The sequence below is a fragment of the Drosophila busckii genome, chromosome 2L (genome assembly GCF_011750605.1).
Source record: "Drosophila busckii strain San Diego stock center, stock number 13000-0081.31 chromosome 2L, ASM1175060v1, whole genome shotgun sequence".
Classification (NCBI taxonomy): Eukaryota; Metazoa; Arthropoda; class Insecta; order Diptera; family Drosophilidae; genus Drosophila; species Drosophila busckii.
Window position 1 is genome coordinate 475,304 of NC_046604.1, and position 19,805 is coordinate 495,108.

Here is a 19,805-nt window from a genome sequence, read left to right on the forward strand (position 1 = left end):
ATTGTTTTTGGCCTGGCTTTCAGTTGGTGTCAGCTGGTGGGAGTTGCGCGCTTGCCAGAAATGAAATAATAATTATTATTAACTATTAGCGTTGGCTGCCGTCTCTGTTGCTGCTGCTGCTGCTGCCACCATTTGAGGCACTTGGGAGCAAACGTGGAGAGCGGCTTTTTGATTGTTTATGACCTGCAGTTGTCGTGCCGCAGTGAAAAGGTCATCATTAGACGCCGCCAATGCTCAGTTTGCTCAGCTTAGTTAGCTGAATGGGTTAGTTAGTTAGTTTGCTTAGAGCTTGAGTAGGCGTTGCCTAATTTGTGCCTGTGCCACAAACTACTGTGCGCATCTCTGCTTCTTCTTCTTCTTCTTCTTCTTTTTATGATGTTTTAATTTGTTGCACGTTGCAGACAAAGTTTGCTTTGATTAAGCTGCGATTGTGGCAGGCAGCAGCAGCAGCAGCTGCAGGTTCAATTGGCCCGCTGTGAACTTTAACCAAATAGAAAGCGGCGCTGTGACACAATTAGCTTCAAACTGTGGCAGCGGCTAAAGCTTTTAATACCATAGGCAAATACCAAATATTTCTTAAAGCCGACAAGCGGCAATATTTCAAAATATAGATCAACAAATATATCTTTTTGATCTTGCACCGCAACAAATAAATCCACGCTAGCTAGAAAAACTTCCTCAAAACACACACTCGACTGACCACAACAACAACAACAATGAACAACACATGTCGCCGCCAATTAACAAAAACCCAAAACAACATTTAAAAAACTAAAACCGAAAAAATGAGAAAAAAACAAACTAAGAAAGGATTAAAATCAAAAATTGAGAAAATGCTTTCAGGCTAATCCCAGCGACATGCCCAACGCTAGCGTCTCATGTTCTGCTGCTGCTGTTGTTGTTGTTGTTGTTGTTGTTGTTGTTGCTGCTGGACACACTTGTTGGCTTGGGTAGCTCAAAGCGACATTTCCCACATCAAAAAGATTTCGTCACGCCTAATGTCTTTTGTTTTTGTTGTCGTTGTTGCCTATGCAAGGGTTTCGTTTCAAACGAAATAAAAATACAAAAATATTTAAAATTATTAAGTCATGCAGAAGACAATTGGATCATTTGTTTATAAGGTGTGTTTGTTGCGCCGCATGAATGCAACAGGTTAACAACAATTTTTGAGTGACGTGTTTTGTTTTCCTTTTTTTTTTTTTTGTCAACGGTACTGTATTTTTTTTTTTGAAACTCGCAGCAAATCAGCTTAAGTGTAATTAATGGTTGGCATTGATTATTGACAAGTACATTAAAAATTTTAAATATATATGCGGTATATCAGATGGAATTTAGCAGGATCTCTATAAAAAAGTCATAATAGCTTGATTGTAATATTTATAAAAAAATGTATTTTAACAGCTAATTACAGCAAATCTTACAAACTTACTTAATACAATAATAAAAAATGTTATACGCTTTTTATATTAAATGTTGCATATTAATAAATTGAATAAATTATAAACAAATTATATTAATAAAATAAGCATATCTTTCCCTATAGAAGTTTTGCTATTTAAGGCTGAGTAAGTTGTATAAAAATATTTAAAGAATCTTGTTGCTCATTAATAAAATATAAACTTGTAGTAATTTATGTTGCGCGCATTTCTCTTTAATAATAAATTGCAAAATTTGTAAACATTTTTAAGTGCTCCAGCAACATGTTGGCTTGTCTTTAAGTTTTATACGCTCCAACACGATTTGTGTGTATTATGATCCTGGCTAATGACATAACCCATAAGCTTTAACCCATTGCTGGCCCTGCGGCCACATTTGAGCTTCTCAGCCGCTGTCTGTTCGTCTGTCTGTCTGTCACACTCTGTGTGTGCTTTGCTTGTTGTTGTGATTGTTTGTTTGCATTTGCTTGTTGTTCTTGTTACCGTTGTTATGACTAATAAAATGTTAACATGCACGCCACTCGCACCAGAGAGCGCGCGCAAAAAAAAAAAATAAACAAAAAATGTCAAAAGCCAACAACACGTTTTTGATTATGGCCCACACGTTGTTGCCATCTGCTGCCCGCTCCTCAGTCTACAACCAAATTTGCTGGGCAAAAGATCAATGGTCAACTTGTGTTTTGTGTGTGATTGCAGCTGCCAACCCCCCTCTACACCCCGCTCTTGTTTTGCAGCTCTGTGTGGCATGATTCATGTGGCTGAGTTACGATCTGCGGCTGCTGTTGTGCCAATTCTTTGATTTGTGCAGCGCGTGCCGCTTATCAGTTAGCCGGTGCAACGGATTTACAACGGTTACTGACAGCTACCAAAAATCACAAATACACACACACACAGACACACTTGAGACAAAGCTGTAGAAATTCCAGGCCAAGTTTGTGGCTTTCTCCTCGTTTTGGCCTATCAATTAAACTCATTACTTTGCTTATAATATTTTCTTTTTATTGCTTAAGCTCGTCTCAATTAAAACTCATTAAATCATTTACAATATTCATAAAATAACAATAAAAGTCCAACCAAAAAGCAATGAGAGAGCAAAACGCCGCCACAGAGAACTTGCAACAGTCAAGTCGGAAATTTAACAACAAAAGAAAAAAAAAACATTTTTAATGCATTTGTCATGAACCTGCCAGACGTTGTATGCACTGCGAGAAAAAGTGCAGCTAAATTATAACATAGAGCATACAAAATTTGAAATTATTATTGTGAATAGCTACGCTAAATGTTGCATGCAACTTGTTGCTACTTTGCTTGCAGTGTATAGTTCAAACTCAAAGTCAAAGCTGACCGCAAGACCTGCTCTCCATTGTGCACATGATGAGGCGGCTGCAGCTAAGGTTGCAACCTCGGCCAGCAACTATACGCTAATGGTCAACAACAACAACAACAGCAGCAGCAACAGCAACGAGGAAACTTGCAGCGCACGCTGGCAACATTATAAAGAAATTGTAATAACAATAATGGCTCAATAATTTATTGATAAAGCGCCGTAACCAAAGCTTAAATGTGTGTGTGTTAGCGTGTGTGTGTATCAAACGGTACTTAGTGAATATTTTGGTAACTTCATTTCATGCGAGAGTCATAGCAGAGGCGCGTAGCGAGCTTTTGATTTTGCTTTTGCCCCGTTGCCCACAAATCGTGACTCCCACATTTTAACCCTTGACCCCACCACGAGCGAATGAAGTTAACTGTGTGCCGCTGCCTGCTGGCTTTCGGTACCTGCTTTCTTTACCCTACGCTGCAGCTTAAGGGGCAGTTGGGCCCCAAAATCAACAACAATCATGCAATTTATTACCTTTGAATGTTTGTTGTTGTTGTTGCTGTTGCGAAATTCTCGAATTCAAAATGACAATAAATCATATAAGCATTTGGGGTCCTTATGCAAGTTTCCGCTGTGTGGCACGAGTCGGTGCATTGTCTTTTCGAAAGGCAGCCGCAGGATGTGGCAAACAGTCAAGTGAGTCAGCTTGCTGCAATTGCAAATCAAATTTAACTTTCAATCAAGCAACAAGCAGCGCGGTCAACTTCAAACGCAGCTGCTACTCCTACGGCTGAGGTGTAAATGAAAGTCATATTTACGCACCTTTTGTTAACCAATGTAGCAAGAGCAACACTCACTTGTTGTTGTTGTTGGGGACACTTGCCGCAGGTTACGAGCAACCAAAGCATAATTTCAGTCTCGTCACGCTTCCCGCTGGCTTGCAATTTTATTTTCAGCGGGGTGTGGTGGGGTGCACTACATTTGGCATGTTCTAATTTACAAGCAAGCGACGCATATCGATAAAAAATATGCGCACAAAACTGAAAGGAACAGCAGCCGGCAAATGTAAGCCAATCACGTGAGTGGAGCAGAGCGGGGGGTGGTGTTGGGGTTTGGTTTATGTGAGGCGTGTTACGTGCTTGTAAATTCAAATATATATATGTATATATACTTTTTTTTTGGGGTACCGTTTTGGTGCCTGCTTGCTTACCCGAGCTGCGCCCCTCACCCCGCTGCGCATAAATTTATTGAAATATGGAATGAAAAAAGGAGCGCAGACAACTACAGGATGGACCGCACACAATGTCCAACATGGTTTATTAATTCAATTTGTGCCTAAATTAACGTGTAAGTGCTTAAATATTGAGTTACCGCCAGCGTCATCAGCAACAATCTTTTTCACTTTACATGCCCGTCTTTGTTTTTGCGTGTGCCAATGCCATTGACTTCTTTTCCTGTTGCGCGAACATGTGTTATGGATACGCGGCTTTATATAGATTATGTTGACATAAATATTTGGCTGAGCGACAGTAGCCAATGGCTAAATGCAGAAAAGAAAGTTGCAATTAAAGAATATTTGAGAAGTTAGTGTAGCAATATGAGTTGAGCATTCAATAAATATTAATTCAGAAAAGATTGTTAGAGCGTTAAACAATAAAAAAATTGGCATGAAAGCACAAAGAATTAGCTTAACTCAATCTTTAATTGAAATAATTACACTATAAGCAAAAGAAAATGCTTAAAATTTAAGCCAAAATTCAAGTGCAGCTAGAAAGGAACAACTTTTAATTTGAATATTTTATTTCTAGCAAAAGAGAAATTAGAAAAATTGACTTCAAAGCTTTCAAATTGAAAGAAAAATAATTTTATTTGAATTTTATATTCTTAAAAAAAAATGTGATAAAATAGAAGAAAATATAAAATGAGCTGCTGCAATGCAAAATAATTTTCTAACTTCTAATTAAAGTGAGACTTTTGTATAAATTATTATGAAAGTGCCAGCAGCTACAACAATTACTATTAACAAATGCTCTTAATAAATAAAACGCTTGTAGCTGCATTGGAAATTGACTAACTTTTACTTTGTTAACTGTCAAATCAGAACAGTTGCAATAGAAATGAAAATCTATTTGGCCAAAGTGCTCTTTCCGGCAATATCAATCAAACATTGGCAGGTCGTTCGCTAAGCCTTTAGCCCACATTGCTACCAAAGCCACAGGCGACAACATTTGATTCACCTTATCAATGTGGACGCAATCTCTAGGCACATCTGGCGTCTAAATGGCAGGCGTTAGTTAAGCCCGCTTATGTGCCCTGCCATAAGCTTTGACTAATTGCCAAGTAAATCGTTTGTCGATAACAAGCTCACTCGATTTGAATTTATGGCGCTGCTGCTGCTGCAAAAACAAAACTAAAAACTATTTCCTTGTGCTCATGCAAATGTTGTTTGGCATAAATTTGAACAAATTTAACTATACGCAATGCAACTCATGCAATAATATTGCAACTAGTTGTTGCTGTTGTTGTTGTCATTTGTGTTTTTGGGCGTTTTTTTGGAAAATCGAAATTCGTTTAACAACAACAAGCATTTTGTCTAGACTGCCATGTACAATTTGGCCTTAGCTTTATTAAAGCTATATATACGTTTAATTTGTCGAAAAAAAATCAGCTGAGAACATATTTAATGATTGGAAAACTTTGTGGCCAGTTGCATGAGTCACAAGCCCGCAACCTGTTGCTGTGTAGAACTTTGCACAGCAGCAAATTTTGATTAAAATTTACAGAATTTATTATTAAGCAAATTGTCTTTGATTAAATTACGTAGCTGTGTGATTTTGTATGATTTATGCGCTATTTATGCTTAAAATATTACGCTTAGATTAATAAATATTTTTTTGTATATTTTTTACAGCTCCAGCAATCATTTTGGTAAGTTAGATTTGTAAAATTAATGCAATAGAATTTATTTATATACTTCTTAGTTTTAGTTTGCGTCTGGCTGGCAAATTAATTGCTGCACTTAAGCTTGGCTTAATTCATTTTAAACAGTTTTTGGCGCTTATTAGGCCACAAGAAACTTTAAGTTGTAGCATTAGTTAGCGCCATGTTTTGAATTTGTTATCTTGCCCATGGCGTCAACCCTGACATCTGCCAAGCCCACCCAAAAAAAAAATAAAAACTAAGAACACAGCGACACTCACTTGGGCATACTGCAGTGCACGCCAATCGCGGCAAATCATTAACAACTAATTAAATTACATAAAACAGTCATTAATTAAGCGCTAAAGTGCTTCAAGGCTTCATCTAGCCAAAGCTGTGGCTGCCGCTGCGACTGCGACTGCGGCTCTGGCTTTAAGGCTGGGTTTATGCCTTTCACTTTGTCTGTCGACGGCAAATAATGACAAGAACTTTGCGGCTAAACTTTTGCACTTTGACATGCGGAGCGCTGACCGTGCTGACCCGCTGCACCAGGTGCAACAAGTTGCAGCCACTGCACCCACAATGTGGCACGCTCTACGCGACGGCAGCAGTTGTACATATTTAATAACTACATTAATAACAACAATTGTGACAGCAGCATCAGCAACAATAACAACAAGCGTTGCAATTTGCCAAAGCAATAATAAAAATAGTAAAAATATAGAACTACCGTTTGGTGTGCGCTCGCTCGTATGCGATTGAATGAATGTCATTAATTTGACAACAGCAAACGTTAAATCAGCAATTCAATCAACAGTCAAAAGCACGGCTACAACTTGCAACTATCGTCGTGTGGCGACAATGCTTGAGTTCTATGTTTTTGCTGTTGCTGCTGCTGCTGCTGCCGCAACGCGTGAGTCTTAAATTACCAACCTTGCCACAATTTTGCGCAAAAGTCCGTTGCGCATTCGAATTTGTTTTGCAGTAATTGGCCAAATGCGAGAAACAGCTGACGTTTGTGTCTGTCTCTGTGGCAGTGGCAGCTACCGCACCCACCCAGAGCAGCAACAGTTGCGGCTGCTGCCACCCAAACTTGCAATTCGGTTTGCCTTTTTGCCTTTCAACTGCAGCAACTACAGGTGTAGTCGCTCTCTCGCTCTCTTTCGGTTGTCGGCGCTTTTGGCCAAGTTGCTGGCGTGTCAATGACAGTTCAATGTGCTCGCGATTTGTTGCTGTTGCTGGCAACAGTTGTCGCACATGCAAATCGTGACTTGTGGCCAACGACGTCCATCACACAAGTTGCCAAACAAACTTTTGCCAGTCAGTCAGTCAGTCAGTCAGTCAGTCAAGTCCGTCACTCAGTCAGTCAGTCAGTTAATTTGAGAGTTCTACGTTTATACAGTTACTTGTGTTGCGATAACATGTGTCGGAAGTGTTTAAAAGCATTTTCCAGTTGTAAGCAGCGATCGCAATCGCAATATGTCAACAGTTGTCATTTGTTGGACAAATAGAAGCAAGCTGAAGGGCAAGGGCAGAGCGAAGAACTACAAGCTGTGGCTAAAGTTTAAGCGATTTATTAAAGTTAAATTATTTATTAACTAACTTTATTTTATTTACATTTTTGTTTATATTTTTAGCAACGTATAAACTTAACTTATTTTTTGTTTGTTTGCGCGTGATTTGCTGCAGACATTTTGATTAATTATTTAAGAATTTGCGGCGTCAAAGTGCCAACAACAATTGCTCTTCCTCTTCCTCTGCCACTTCAGTTACAGCCTAAGCTAAAGCCTTAAGCTTCCTGCAATTTGGCCCACCAAGGCGTTGAATTTTTTTTTGGCAAAGTCATGCGCACTAAACAAAACCAAAAGAGTTGCTCGCATTTTTATTAATTATTTTGACCCAGAAATGTTTGTTCGATTTCTTGGGTGTGTGTCTGTGTGTGTGTTAAGTATTAACGGCATATCGGCGCACGTTTGTTGTCAGTTAAATTTACCACCTGTGATGAATAACGTTACATTTTTGTTGATTGTTTTCTGGCTTGTTGTTTATGTTGTTGCTGGTGCTCGTGATTTATCGCATTTTATAAAGTACGATCGTCTGCGCTACAGAATGATTTGGTTAAGTTACGTTTTGCTGTTGTTGCTGTTGTTGTTGCCATGCCCACATCAAGTTGATTACTCAGGTGTCTGAATGCGTGGCCTGCGGGCTCAGGTACCGTTAATTAATTTGCAAAGCTCTTTTGTTTTTTTTTTGTATATTTATTTTGATAACATTTGGCCAAAGATCTAAGTTTGAAATTTGCTGCTTTACTTTTTGGGCTTGTACGCCAACTGCAGCTTGGATATATTTGGATATTTAGTGGGTGCACGCAGGCCGACAGGTGTGGGCGGTGCAGTGGTGGCAAGTGTTGCTCTTGAGGTGGGTGGTGCACGTGGCAAGCGCGTTGAGCCAGACTTGGAGGCGGCTGCAGACGCGGACTGCGCGTTAGTGCGTCGCTTGAGCTTGAACGAAGGCCCAGTGCTTTGCTTCTGCTGCTTTGACTTTGCCTCTGGCGCTGGCGCTGGCTCTGACTTTGGCTTTGGCTGCTCCGCTGGCGGTGGCGATGAGGCTGCTGGCGCCGGCATAATCGCTGGCGGTTCGGGCCGCATGCGTGGCGACGGCGCATTGGGATTGATGCCATGTGCGCTGATGTTGCGACTTAGCGCTTCGGCCTGCTCATGCGCCTCCTGATTGGTGTCGCGCATCAGGCTGTTGATGCGTTCCCGATTGAGCTGCGCATCGGCCAGACGGTGACGCTGCTGTTGGCGAATCTGCTCGAATTCCTGCCAGAAGTTCTGGCTTATCTGCTGTGAGTTGCGCTGCAGTTCACGGCGTAGCGCCTGCACCACTTTAACATCGCGTGGCAATTCTTGTTTGGCATTGTTACGCTTCGACATGGGGCTTCAGGAATTTTGAGGCAATCGCTAGACAGGTTGAGTTTTGAGTTATGTTTGCCTATGTACAATGACGTTACTGTCTGTGGCAATTTGATCGATGCGAGTTTTCTAATTGCTTTGCACACACTCAACAACAAACTTTCTTCTTAATTGTGGCTAGAAAAATGAGGCCCGTATCGAAATGGCATGAAAAGCCGCAGCCGCAGCCGCGAAGGAGATTGAGAGAAATTCTTGCTCAATATATTAAAGAATATATTTTTTTTTTTTATTTTAAACTTGCATTGTTTGTGTGCAGTCAATCAATCAAACGTTTAGAAGCTACAATAAAGCAGCTCCAAGTGCGAGACAAACAATGGCAAACACACACACACACATATAAAGTTGATCAGAATGCTTTTAGCCCAACATTCTACACTCAGCATTTAAACTAAAGCTAAACTAAAATGAATTTAAATTTTTAATAATTATTATTTGTAATATAAACAGTTTTTTTTTTATTTTTTTTATTTCTTTGGTAAGTGTAGAATCCGGTACTACAAATGCATTTGTTAAGGTGCACTTAACAACACATGTCAGATAGTTTAATTAAAGCCAAACCCCATATAGCTCTATGGGGAGGAAATGAATATAAACAGTATTTTTGTTGCAATGTTTAACAAAATTCGTAAATATATTTCACTCTAAAATTATAAATATGACAAAAGTTCATGCTTAAAATTCTTTGATACAAATTTTGCATTAAATTATGCAGCTTACATTCAAAGTCAAACATTTATTTGAGCTTGCTGCTGCTTGCTCTAATTTCAAACTAGCATCTTATTTTCTGGCAGTGTAGCTGCAGCTTTTGGTTCACTTCATTTAGTCGATATGAAAACAAAATTGCCAAACTGCAGCCGCCTCTTATTTTATTTTGTAAGTTTGTGGCTGCTGCTGTTGCAAGCTCATGGCAAATGGCGACGCCCCGCTGTGCACTTGTCGAAGCCAAAAGTTCAACGATTGCCCGCGATTGTTTAATCGGTACCTAGCGCCGAAGCAGCACCGCGTAGCAGCTGCTGCTACAACAAAGTAAATAATAAATAAGCAAATAAAAATAGCAACACAATTTCCTAGTTAGCCGGTCTGTTGGCCAGTGTTCGTTGCTGCTGCTCCTGCTGCTGCTGCCGCTGCTGCTGGTCTGTTCCAATACATATATATGCTATGTATATAGTATGAGTGATCGCTCTAATTGGGTGAAAGTGTGCTTAGAAAGTGTGACAGCGTTGAGGTTGCGCTCATCATTATGTTTAGTGCTGTCAAATCAATAACTATGGCCTGGCCTTTAGCTGGGGTACCTGTAGCTATATATAACATACATCACCCGCATATATAGGCATTGCCAGCAATCAGCCATAAAGCTGCGAGCAGCGATTCCCAGGCAAGCAAACTAGAACTCAAAATCATACATCACAAGCAATTACCGACTAAAATGCGGCAGAGTGAGCTTCAACACACAGCAACAATAACAAAGATGATGATCAAGTTGTTGATGATGATGACGACTAAGGCAACGACTAACCTTGGCCGATGAACAAAACGAAAATAAAATATAAACAAGCAATGTGAGCTTAGCCAAGCTTAGTGCGCTGCTAGTTGCTCTAACTTTTAAGCTTATATATAAACCAAGTTTTGTAGCATAGATTTCAACAATTGTTGACAAATAGTGCTCAGCCGTTTTGTTAGTGTATTTGTTAAGTCTAAATTGTGTTTATCTGCGCAAGTTGTTGCTGTTGTTGTTAGGATGTTGTGTATGCGGCGCATGCATCATCATACCATCATCCCATTATCACATACCATAGCCAAAGTCATCGTTGCAGCTTCAGCAAGCGGCAAGGTGAGAGAGCTCTCTGGCTCTGGCTCAGGCTCTGGCTCCTTTGGCTGACCGACTGGCGGCACTCTGAATGCTTGGCATGAAATAAATCGCGTGTTTATTGTGCCAACGGCGATCGCTTCAATGTTGCACATGGTAAAAATTGAACGCAATAGAATGCCACTAATCGATCGGTTGCTTGCTCTCTGCTCTGCTCTGCTCTGTTGCCTTCGCCGCCAGCAACAAAATGAAATGTTTCAAGTTCAAATGCAAGGTGCGGTACGAGCAGGAGTGCCAGCCAGTCAGCCAGCCAGCCGCTTGGACAGCTTTCTGAGCTGTTGTTGTTGTTGTTGTGATTGCTGTTGTTGCACACAGACTGGCGCAAGCAATCTGAAAATAATCTAAACGATTTGGCGAAAATCACGTTGCCGTCGCCATTGCCTGGCATCCACCTGTTACGTCGAGCTCATTTTTAATGCTCCCCCCCCTTGCAACTTGTGGCATCTGGCCACAGACGAACTCTTGCTGCAGTGCGGGCGTTGCGGCTGCGGCAGCGGCTGGAGCGGCATTTGGGAGAGCAAATTGCAAAAGCCAAATTCAACGAATGCCGGCGCACAGTTTGGCATTAATAATGAAGCGCAATCAACTGACGGCCGGCGGGCCAATGTTGTTTGTTGGCCAACTGTGTGTTAGCCAGATTGAGGGTGCCTCTTTTGCCACAGATTAAACATTTTCTTTTGCCGCTTCGGCTGCTGCTGGACTCGTTATATGGCTAGTCAGTCAGTCTGTTAGGCTTGGGTGTTATTCTAAACGGCTTTTAGACAAAAGCCAAAGCCAAAGGCCACAGTCAAAGCCCAAAGCTATCAGCTTCTCTCAGCTCTCTACAGAGCATTGGCCGCTTGCTCACGCTGCCAATCAATCAATCACGGCCAAGAGCTGTATTGCAGACCAAGCCAAGCGTTCTAGCCTAGTCATCTGAGCATCTGCCGACGCCATCTTCCGACTCTTTGGCTGGTCAAGTGTAATGGTTTTGTCATGATGCAGCATTTAAGCTGCTGCCTCTGCTGCTGTCGCTGCCTCTGCCGTCGCTGCTGATTGATGCCGCTGCTGCTGCGTTCACAAAGAGAGTGCCAGTTAGGAATTTCACACCACCAAATATGCTGGTGCGCTTGCATTGTAGCTATTGAAATTGTAGTTTTTTTTTTTTGTAAGCCACTTGTCAGTCGATTGGAGAGTTTGTCTCAAGTTCGTTGCCTAAGTCATTTGTTTGTATGAGCATAAATTTCTTAAAAAAAACGCTGCAGTTGCAAATGCAAGCTGAAAAAGTTATGAAAATTTAAAAGAAATATCTGCTTTTAATATCTTAAAACAACAAGTTCGTTGCCTAAGTCATTTGTTTGTAGAAGCATAAATTTCCAAAAAATGTAACAGTTGCAGTATGAAGCTAAAAAAATAAGCAAAATTATATAAATCATTTATATATAAGTCATTTGTGTATATAAACGTAAGTTTCTTTAAAAATGTAACATTGGCATGCAGCAAAAGATGCGGCAATAATTATGAAAATTGCAGAGAAAAATTTACAATAATTTGTAAACATTTTTTAATACATTAACCAATTTAAACTAAATAATTTTCGCCTAGCTTTATTTTATTTGGCTAGTTGAGATTTTTATATTATTACTTTTTGCTGCTATAAAAGTGTTTATGGCCTACTGTGCGCTTGGGTTAGTAAACCAATTTGATTTACCGCTAATCAATTTAGTTTTCTGGATTTGCATGCCACTAACGAATTGGCGAATGCCACCTGCGCGGCTGCCTAGCTGGCTGGCAATCGGAACAGTGAAATCAAAGCGCAATTAATTGACGACAATTGTGTGGCAAGTGGCCAAATTGTGTGGCAACATTTAAATCAGACCAACAGTCGTAACAGTCGACAAAACGTCAATTGTCGTCCAATCAACAGAATTTAGTCAATAAATCGTAATTAATTAACGTTCGAGCCGCCGCCACTGAGTGTTCAACTTTTGAATGTGTTGCAAATTTAAGAGAAATAAAAACATTTTCATGCAATGCGACTAATTTTTAGTGCAACTAAAAATATTGCCATGCGGCTAATCAGGCGCATAAAAACGTACGCCCAACAAATAAAAGCAGCAACAGTCTAAAAAAAATATATAAACCAAAAAACTAAGAAAGAGGTGTGCCTAAGCAGGTGGTCAGACGCCTGTGTCTGTGTGTGTGTGTGTGTGTGTTGATAACATCGTTGCAATGTGTTTATTGTCAAAAATTAATGCTGAGCGTAGCAAAATGCAATCAAATGGCTTAGACAACGAACTTGTTGGCCATTCGCCAAAAACAGCAGGCAAAAGGCGAGACACTAAAAAAATAACAATAATTCAATTAGAGTTGAAAGCTTTGCAACTAAAACTGAAACAGAGCAAGCGCTGACTCAGTGACTTTGTCAATCGAGCAGTTTGGTTTGCAACAAACAAAATAATTTTGAAAAGTAAAATGCAGCACGAACCCTTGAGCTTTATAGATGCGCTGGAGGGAAGCAGCAAGTGCAGTCCGCAGCAAAAGGAGCAGCAGGCCATAGCAGCGATGCAGCGCATACAGCAGATAGCGGGCAACAAGCCGGCGGACTGGGTGACTACCATGGCGGATTGGCAAGATGAGAGCAGCGCCGAACTGGAGCTGCGCGCTCTGATAAAACACTTTAAGCTGAGTCAGCCTGCTCAGCACTACATGCTGCCAAGCCATTGGGGTGACGAGCAGCCGACCATGCAAATGGCTGGCATTATAGTTATGCATGATAGGCATGGCAATGCTTTTCCCTTTATAAATGATCCCAAGTACTTTGAGCCCAAGGGTCTGAAGGTCAAACGCCGCAGCATGCAACTGGAGCTTGCCAAGCAGTGCAAGCTAGTCGAGCAGCTCTACGGCAAACTGTCGGCGGAGCAGGAAGAACGCCTGGTGCAGGCTTGGACGGCGCTCTAGCTATTTCCGTTTATGCATGCGCTACAATTAGCTGTAAAGCAGCTACAATTAATAAAAACATAATGCTCAATGCTGACTTTGTTGATAGATTGTGTTTACGGCATAGCCTGCAGATCAAACGCGCCACAAACCGCAGCCGCCGCTGCCGCCGCCGCAGTTAATCAAGTTAATTGCTTAGAAAATCAACATGTTGATTTGAATGTCAAAAATAATCAAAAGTGAGCGAAAACAAAAAAATTAACGCATATACTTTTGTATTTTATAAGCGGCGGCAAACAATGACAAATAAGTTGGCTATTATGAAATAGATATGAGTGTATTATATGCATATTCAAGGCCCGCTCACCGCTCAGCTGCAACAGTTGCTGCTGCTGTTGCTGTTGCTTTGGCTGAAGTATTTTTGGTTTGTTTGCCTGTTTATATTCTTGGAAGCGCATTATTTAAGCGCAGCGCTGAACTAAAAACGAAAATTGGCCAAAAACGAGGCACATAAATCACCAAATATACAACACACACACATACAGCAGTACTCAAGGCGCTGAAGCAGGTACAGCTAAAGCCAACAACATTCACAGATACTTTGGCGATTTTATTCGATTTTTTTTTTTTGTTTTAGCTTTTGGGGTAGAATCATTGACAGCGGCGGCGGAAGCATTCATTGTTTAGCAATGTTGGCGACGTCGACTTCTCGGTATTTTATTAAGCCACACAAATCAAAAAACTAAAGGCATGCGACACACACAAACACAAAAAAAAAAAAGAAAGGAACGGTTTATATATATAGCAAGGCTATCGTGCGATAACTTGACTCATGAATTTGGATGCTTAATTCTACTTAAAGTTTTGTCTGCGCCTTTTTGTGCGACTTTTTAAATACCTTTCACACACACACACACACACACACACATACGTATACACATGTTGGTAGCGATTAGTTGGGGCAAACAAGTGTTAAAAGTTGTGGCAGCCACGGCTGGAGATGTTGCAAGTGGGTGCACTGATTGCTGCCGCTCCTCGTAGCAGCAAAAAAAAAAAAGCCGCAGCTTTATTTATTTATTTGTTTTATTTCTTAGCTCTTGCCGCATTTGTTTTATGGCCATTTTTGGGTAGCTTCTTTTTCTCTTATTTTTTTGTTTGTTGCATTGTGCAAGAGACAAAAGCATTTGCTTTGTTTAGTGGCAAAGTCTGCGCGAAGGTGTTGCATAAGCCGCAGTTGGCGACACATTGCAGTTGCTGCTGAGAATTAAAAAAGGGATTTGCATGTGGTAAATACATTTAACTGTTAAAGTAATTGCATTTAGAAAATATATGCAGCAGCGTTATTTAGAGCTTAAGGCATTTTACTGTCGAGCATAGTTTTGGTTCAATGAACTCAACAAAAATTGATTTTAAAACAGATTGCAAATTATTGAATAAGTTTCTCGCGCATATGCATTAAATAAATATATTTTATATAGCTCTATTATATTATTGTTAAATTATTATATATACATATTATGCTTGTTTTTAAACATTTATTGTTTAGCTAAAATATTAAATAAATCTATAATTTTCAGCTTGCTATGAAAGAATATTTCTGTCAATGGGCTCAACTTAAAGTTAGAGTTATGCTTTGTGCTTATTACTTCTATTTTAATTAATTTTCACTTCATTTGCATTTATTTTGTTTCATCTGAAATTGTTTGTTATTAATAATAATATGTCAAAAATTGGCAACAATAAAAATTCAAGCAGTTTCAAGCAATTCTTTGCAACTGACTCACTTGTTTATCAAATCTTATGCGTTTATATATATTTTTAACTGCCAATATCCAATGGCAAGTACATTGCTCTGCCCATAAACCTTTCATGCATATATTTAACTTAAAAGTTTGTCAAATTCTATTTGTTTTTTTGGTTTTTTTGCGCTGCTCTAGGCACCTGGTTATAATTTGCATATCAGACGAAATGATTGCTCAGAGTGTGCTCATGTCATTTGGCTGGCAGACAAGCCACAAGCGGCAGCAGCTCCACCCCACTGTCAACCCACACACACACACATACATATGGTAAATGCCAATACCAATACCAATACACACACCCCTTTCGCGCGCATTGTCAGTTTTTGGCCAGTTTGTCTCTAATTTAATTTGCATTTTAACAACTTTTTGCGTGTGGCTTTTTGGCCGGACAGCGGGCAACAAAAGGCGTGACTGCAACATGCGCCAAGTGCGTGAAACGCCAAAAAGACAGCAACAGCAACAACATAAGCAACCTGCAACATACACACACAGTTAGCTGCGGGCGCAGCACGTAAGCTGTGCACAAATTAAATTAGTTTGAATAAACAGCAAGAGGCAAAAGGAATCGAGTCAGAATACAAAAATAAAATAAACTTCAAAATGAACAAGCACGCGGGCGCAGCCTTTAAATGGCAATGCAACAAAATCTGTAGAGCGAAAAAAAAAGAAATAAAAATAATAAGAAGCAGCTCAGCCTCAAATCAAAGCAAAGCGAAACGAAACGAAACGAAACAAGATGCTGCAGGCGAGCGACCATGAGCGAGACCCCAAATGAAGCAACTTGTGGCTGCGTGGGCGCTGTTGACTGCGCAGGTGATTTTAATCGCATGCCTGGAATCTGGCATAAACAGGTGAACCCAGTCGCGTGAGCGAGAGCAAGAGCGAGAGACTCTCAAGGCAACAGGCAAATTAAATCAGCATCAGCGACAGAGTCGGAGCCCAAAATTGAGCAAAAGGATGAGAAGGAAACCAAATGAAACGAAACGAAAATTGTAAATCACGAACATTTCGCTTGCCGCGCAGATATGCAAAATGCTGGCGCACAAATTGAATTTTCAGCAGAAAATGTGGCAAGCTTAAAGGGTTGAGACCACTGCAAAAAGTGGTGTAGTGGGGTGGGGTGTGGGGTTGGGTAAGCATTTGAGTTTTGTAGTACGCCTTGTTAAAGGCGAAAAAATAAGAATCAGCGCGCTTGCGCATAAATTTCACAAAAGGCGCAGCAGCAACCACAACAAGCAACAGGTTGCAACTTGCGACTTGCCCCAATCTGCATATACAAGCCATAAAGCAATTTCCAATGCAGAACAACGCAGCAACGCCCGCTGCTGTTTTTTTTTTTTTCACTGGCTGGCAAGCCCTTGGCAAAGGTAGAGGCTGCAATTGCGACTGCGACTGTGGCAAAGGTGCTGCTGGGCTGGCAACCTTGATGCTTGTCAAGTGCTGTTTGCCTGCCGCAGAGCTTTAATAAGTTCGCAGCTCTTGCAGCAGATTTGTTCTCTCTAGTTGCAACTGCTTGCCACGCATGTGCGCAAGTATTTTATTTACTTGATTTTTATGCAAATTTTTATTTTTATTTGTTAAGCCAGCAACAGCAACAACAACAACAACGTATTCATTTCGATGCTTGTATGCAAAAATTGTTATGGCTCGTCGTGTTGCAGTTGCAGTTGCAAGCAGCAGCGCTGCCTGTTACCATTTATAGCTAGCAGTGGCTGCTGTTGTTGTTGTTGCTGTTGCCTTGCGTTTGCCAAATTAGTGAATTTACATGTTGAACAATGATCAATGTTTTGTTAACAAATGCTTGCCTTACAGCGCTTGTTACACATGTTTGTTACGTTAGATGCGCAGCAGTAAACAATTCAATGCTCTGCTGCTGCTGATGCGCCCAACAACAAAGTGTGGGTGCGAGAGTCGCAACATAATTGGAAAGCCACTGAGTGTTGCAATTGTCAAAGGCAAGCAGCAGCTGTAGAACTTTTAATCGAATTGATGCCATAAAGAATTCAAAATTAACTTTTGACTGAAAAGCTACTAAAAGTTGCTAAAATTCTACAACTCATTTTCAGCTGAATAAGAATTGAATTTCCAGGAGGTTAAGCATGAAATGCTAATGAAATTTAAAGTTTACTTATTAGTTTGAGCATAAATAAACTAAGGCTGATGTCAGAGTGCGCGCGAGAAGCGAAACGAAGCGATGCGAGAAGCGATGAGTAAAGCGAGAAGATGGCAGAGTGAGACCTTAGCGAGAAGCGAGCTACATTGCTCTATTTTTTAGTTATTAATGTGATCGTGATGGATTCGGACGAAGATTTTTTTGCTTCAAGTGCAACACTTAACTTTGTGTTAAAAAAAAAAGTGGCGTCCACCCGCTTAACTGCAGTAGGAACGAAAAAGGAGAGTTCAACAATTTATATAATGACTTGCGAAACCACCCAGAAAAGTTTTTTTTAACTATTCACGGATGTCTATTTCAACTTTTAACTATATATTAAATAAAATTAGTAGTCGGTTGGAGAAGTGTTGGGCAAATTTTGAGACACAACCCATACTGCCTTGCCAAAAACTAATAATAACATTGAGGTCAGTTTCTAATATATTTCAATTATATTTATTATGTAATTATGTAAACAATCGTAGACTCTAAGCGAGTTGAAGCGATAAAGCAGGTTGCAAACTGCTCTCTCGCTTTATCGCTTGAACTTGCAACTCGCTACGCTCTCAGTCTGACATCTTTCGAGCGATTCCATTTGAAAAAGGTTGCGGTGGTTTATTGCCCAATACTATCACATCGCTTCTCGCGCGCACTCTGACATCAGCCTAAAAGTTTAGCATGCAATGCTTGGCTTATTAGTTCAAATGCAGAATCATTTGCTTAGCTTTATATGTTGACATGAAAGTTAATTCAAAAAATATATAAAGCAGCAACTGCTGCCTGATTTAAAATGCGTATTAGTTAATTAAGTTTAATATGAAGCAGTTACTGCTGCCGCTTTATTCTTTTTCGCTCTGTTTTGCATTCATTAATATTTTATTTTTTTTAATTTCTTACATAAGAAAGTGTATAAAATTTGTAGTTAAATCATTAAGCTTAGCATTTCTTCACAATTTTGCGTGCTCATCACGCACTTACACAATGAAGCCTTCAAAATTGATTGAATAAATTTGCAACATGCGCATTAAGTGTTTAACAAGATAAAGAGAATTTTCAATTTCAAAACTTGAGTTCGACGAACAAAAGGCGTCAGCTGTTAAGACTCAATATAGACAGCGCGATGTGTGCTCAAGTGGGAGGTCAAGGTGCTTTACCTATGATAGATGGTTGAGATAGAGAGCTGGTCCATAACAAATTAATAATAAGGCAGCGACATGCCAAATTAATGCCCACCCCTGTTAACAGCTTATGAGAGCTGCTGACAAAGGTAGCAATTGTAACTGTTTGCATTGCTTGAGTGTGTGTGTGTGTGTGTGTGTGTTTGTATTTGTGTGTTGCTGATAGGCAACAGTAGCAGGCATGACACGGCAGCAACCATTGAGCCGTGGTCAAAGTTTACCATCAAATTGCTAAAATAGCAAATAATGAAGCTGACAGCCAGTGGGAGAATTGTTTTGGGATAAGGGTGCAGACAAGGGATGATCCAGCTGCTAAGCCGTTGCTGCACCAAAGGGGGCGGCAATTAAAACAGCGCAATGTTGTTACTAACGCAGCGACATCAGCAACACTCGTGGGAAACTCTAGCCGAGTGAGAGCTGAAGTGCCTGTTGGCGGTTTGACAATGATGCCGCGACTAGATACATTTGTTGCCTGCGGCAGACAGCGAGCGTCTGCTGGCCATCAATTTCGACTGCTAATACGCGCTGCCAAGCGCTAAGGGCCAAGGACTGAGGGCGGCTGCGTGCTGCGCTTTAATTTCTCAATGCCTGCGTTCTATGGCTGCGGCCAGGGCCACTTGAGTTTTACAATCGAATGTTTTATTATATTTTGGCTGCTCCTTTTGGCTGCTGCTGCTGGTGTGGGAATCGCTGCGCCTGTGTGAAGTTAAGCATATGCTTGGCCCAGCCGCCACCCTCTGGGCTGCTGCTGCTGCTGTCTTTAATGGCGTGTGCGTGTGCACTATCAATTTGAAAAGGACATTGGCATCTTCAATTTTTATGCATATTTGCTTTGCTTCAGTCACGTGCCGTTCAGCAGCGCAGAGATTCGTCCTGCCCAAGCCTGTACCTGTCACAATCACACTTTGCGGCATGCAGCACCACCCAGCCCCAGCCCAGCATTGCAAATAATAGAAATTAATATTTTTTTTGTGTGCATGCGCTCGTTCGCAACCCCAACCCCAACGCTTGGGCTCCTCTGACTCACTTGCCTGCTTCCTTTTTAAGGTTTTCGTTGCTTTGTCTATTTTGCGAGTTGCAGATTTTCTTTGCTGATGCGATTGCTCAAGTCATGTTGTTGATTTGGTTTATGCCTTTTGCTGCCCTTAAGGGATCAGAGGCATGTGTACCAAATACACTGAGCGAAAGCATAGAAAGCATTAAGCACTTATTTTACAAATAAGTAGAAGACATTGAATG

General features: G+C 40.6%; 1 protein-coding gene across 1 annotated transcript; it reads right to left on the reverse strand.

Moving 5' to 3' along the window:
* Window positions 1-7,916: 7,916 nt before the first annotated feature.
* On the reverse strand, window positions 7,917-8,691 carry LOC108603282 (proline-rich receptor-like protein kinase PERK2). The gene has a single exon (XM_017991950.2). The coding sequence runs from the start codon at window positions 8,607-8,609 to the stop codon at window positions 7,980-7,982; it is 630 nt and encodes a 209-aa protein (XP_017847439.1). The 5' UTR covers window positions 8,610-8,691; the 3' UTR covers window positions 7,917-7,979.
* Between the last annotated feature and the right edge of the window lie 11,114 nt (window positions 8,692-19,805).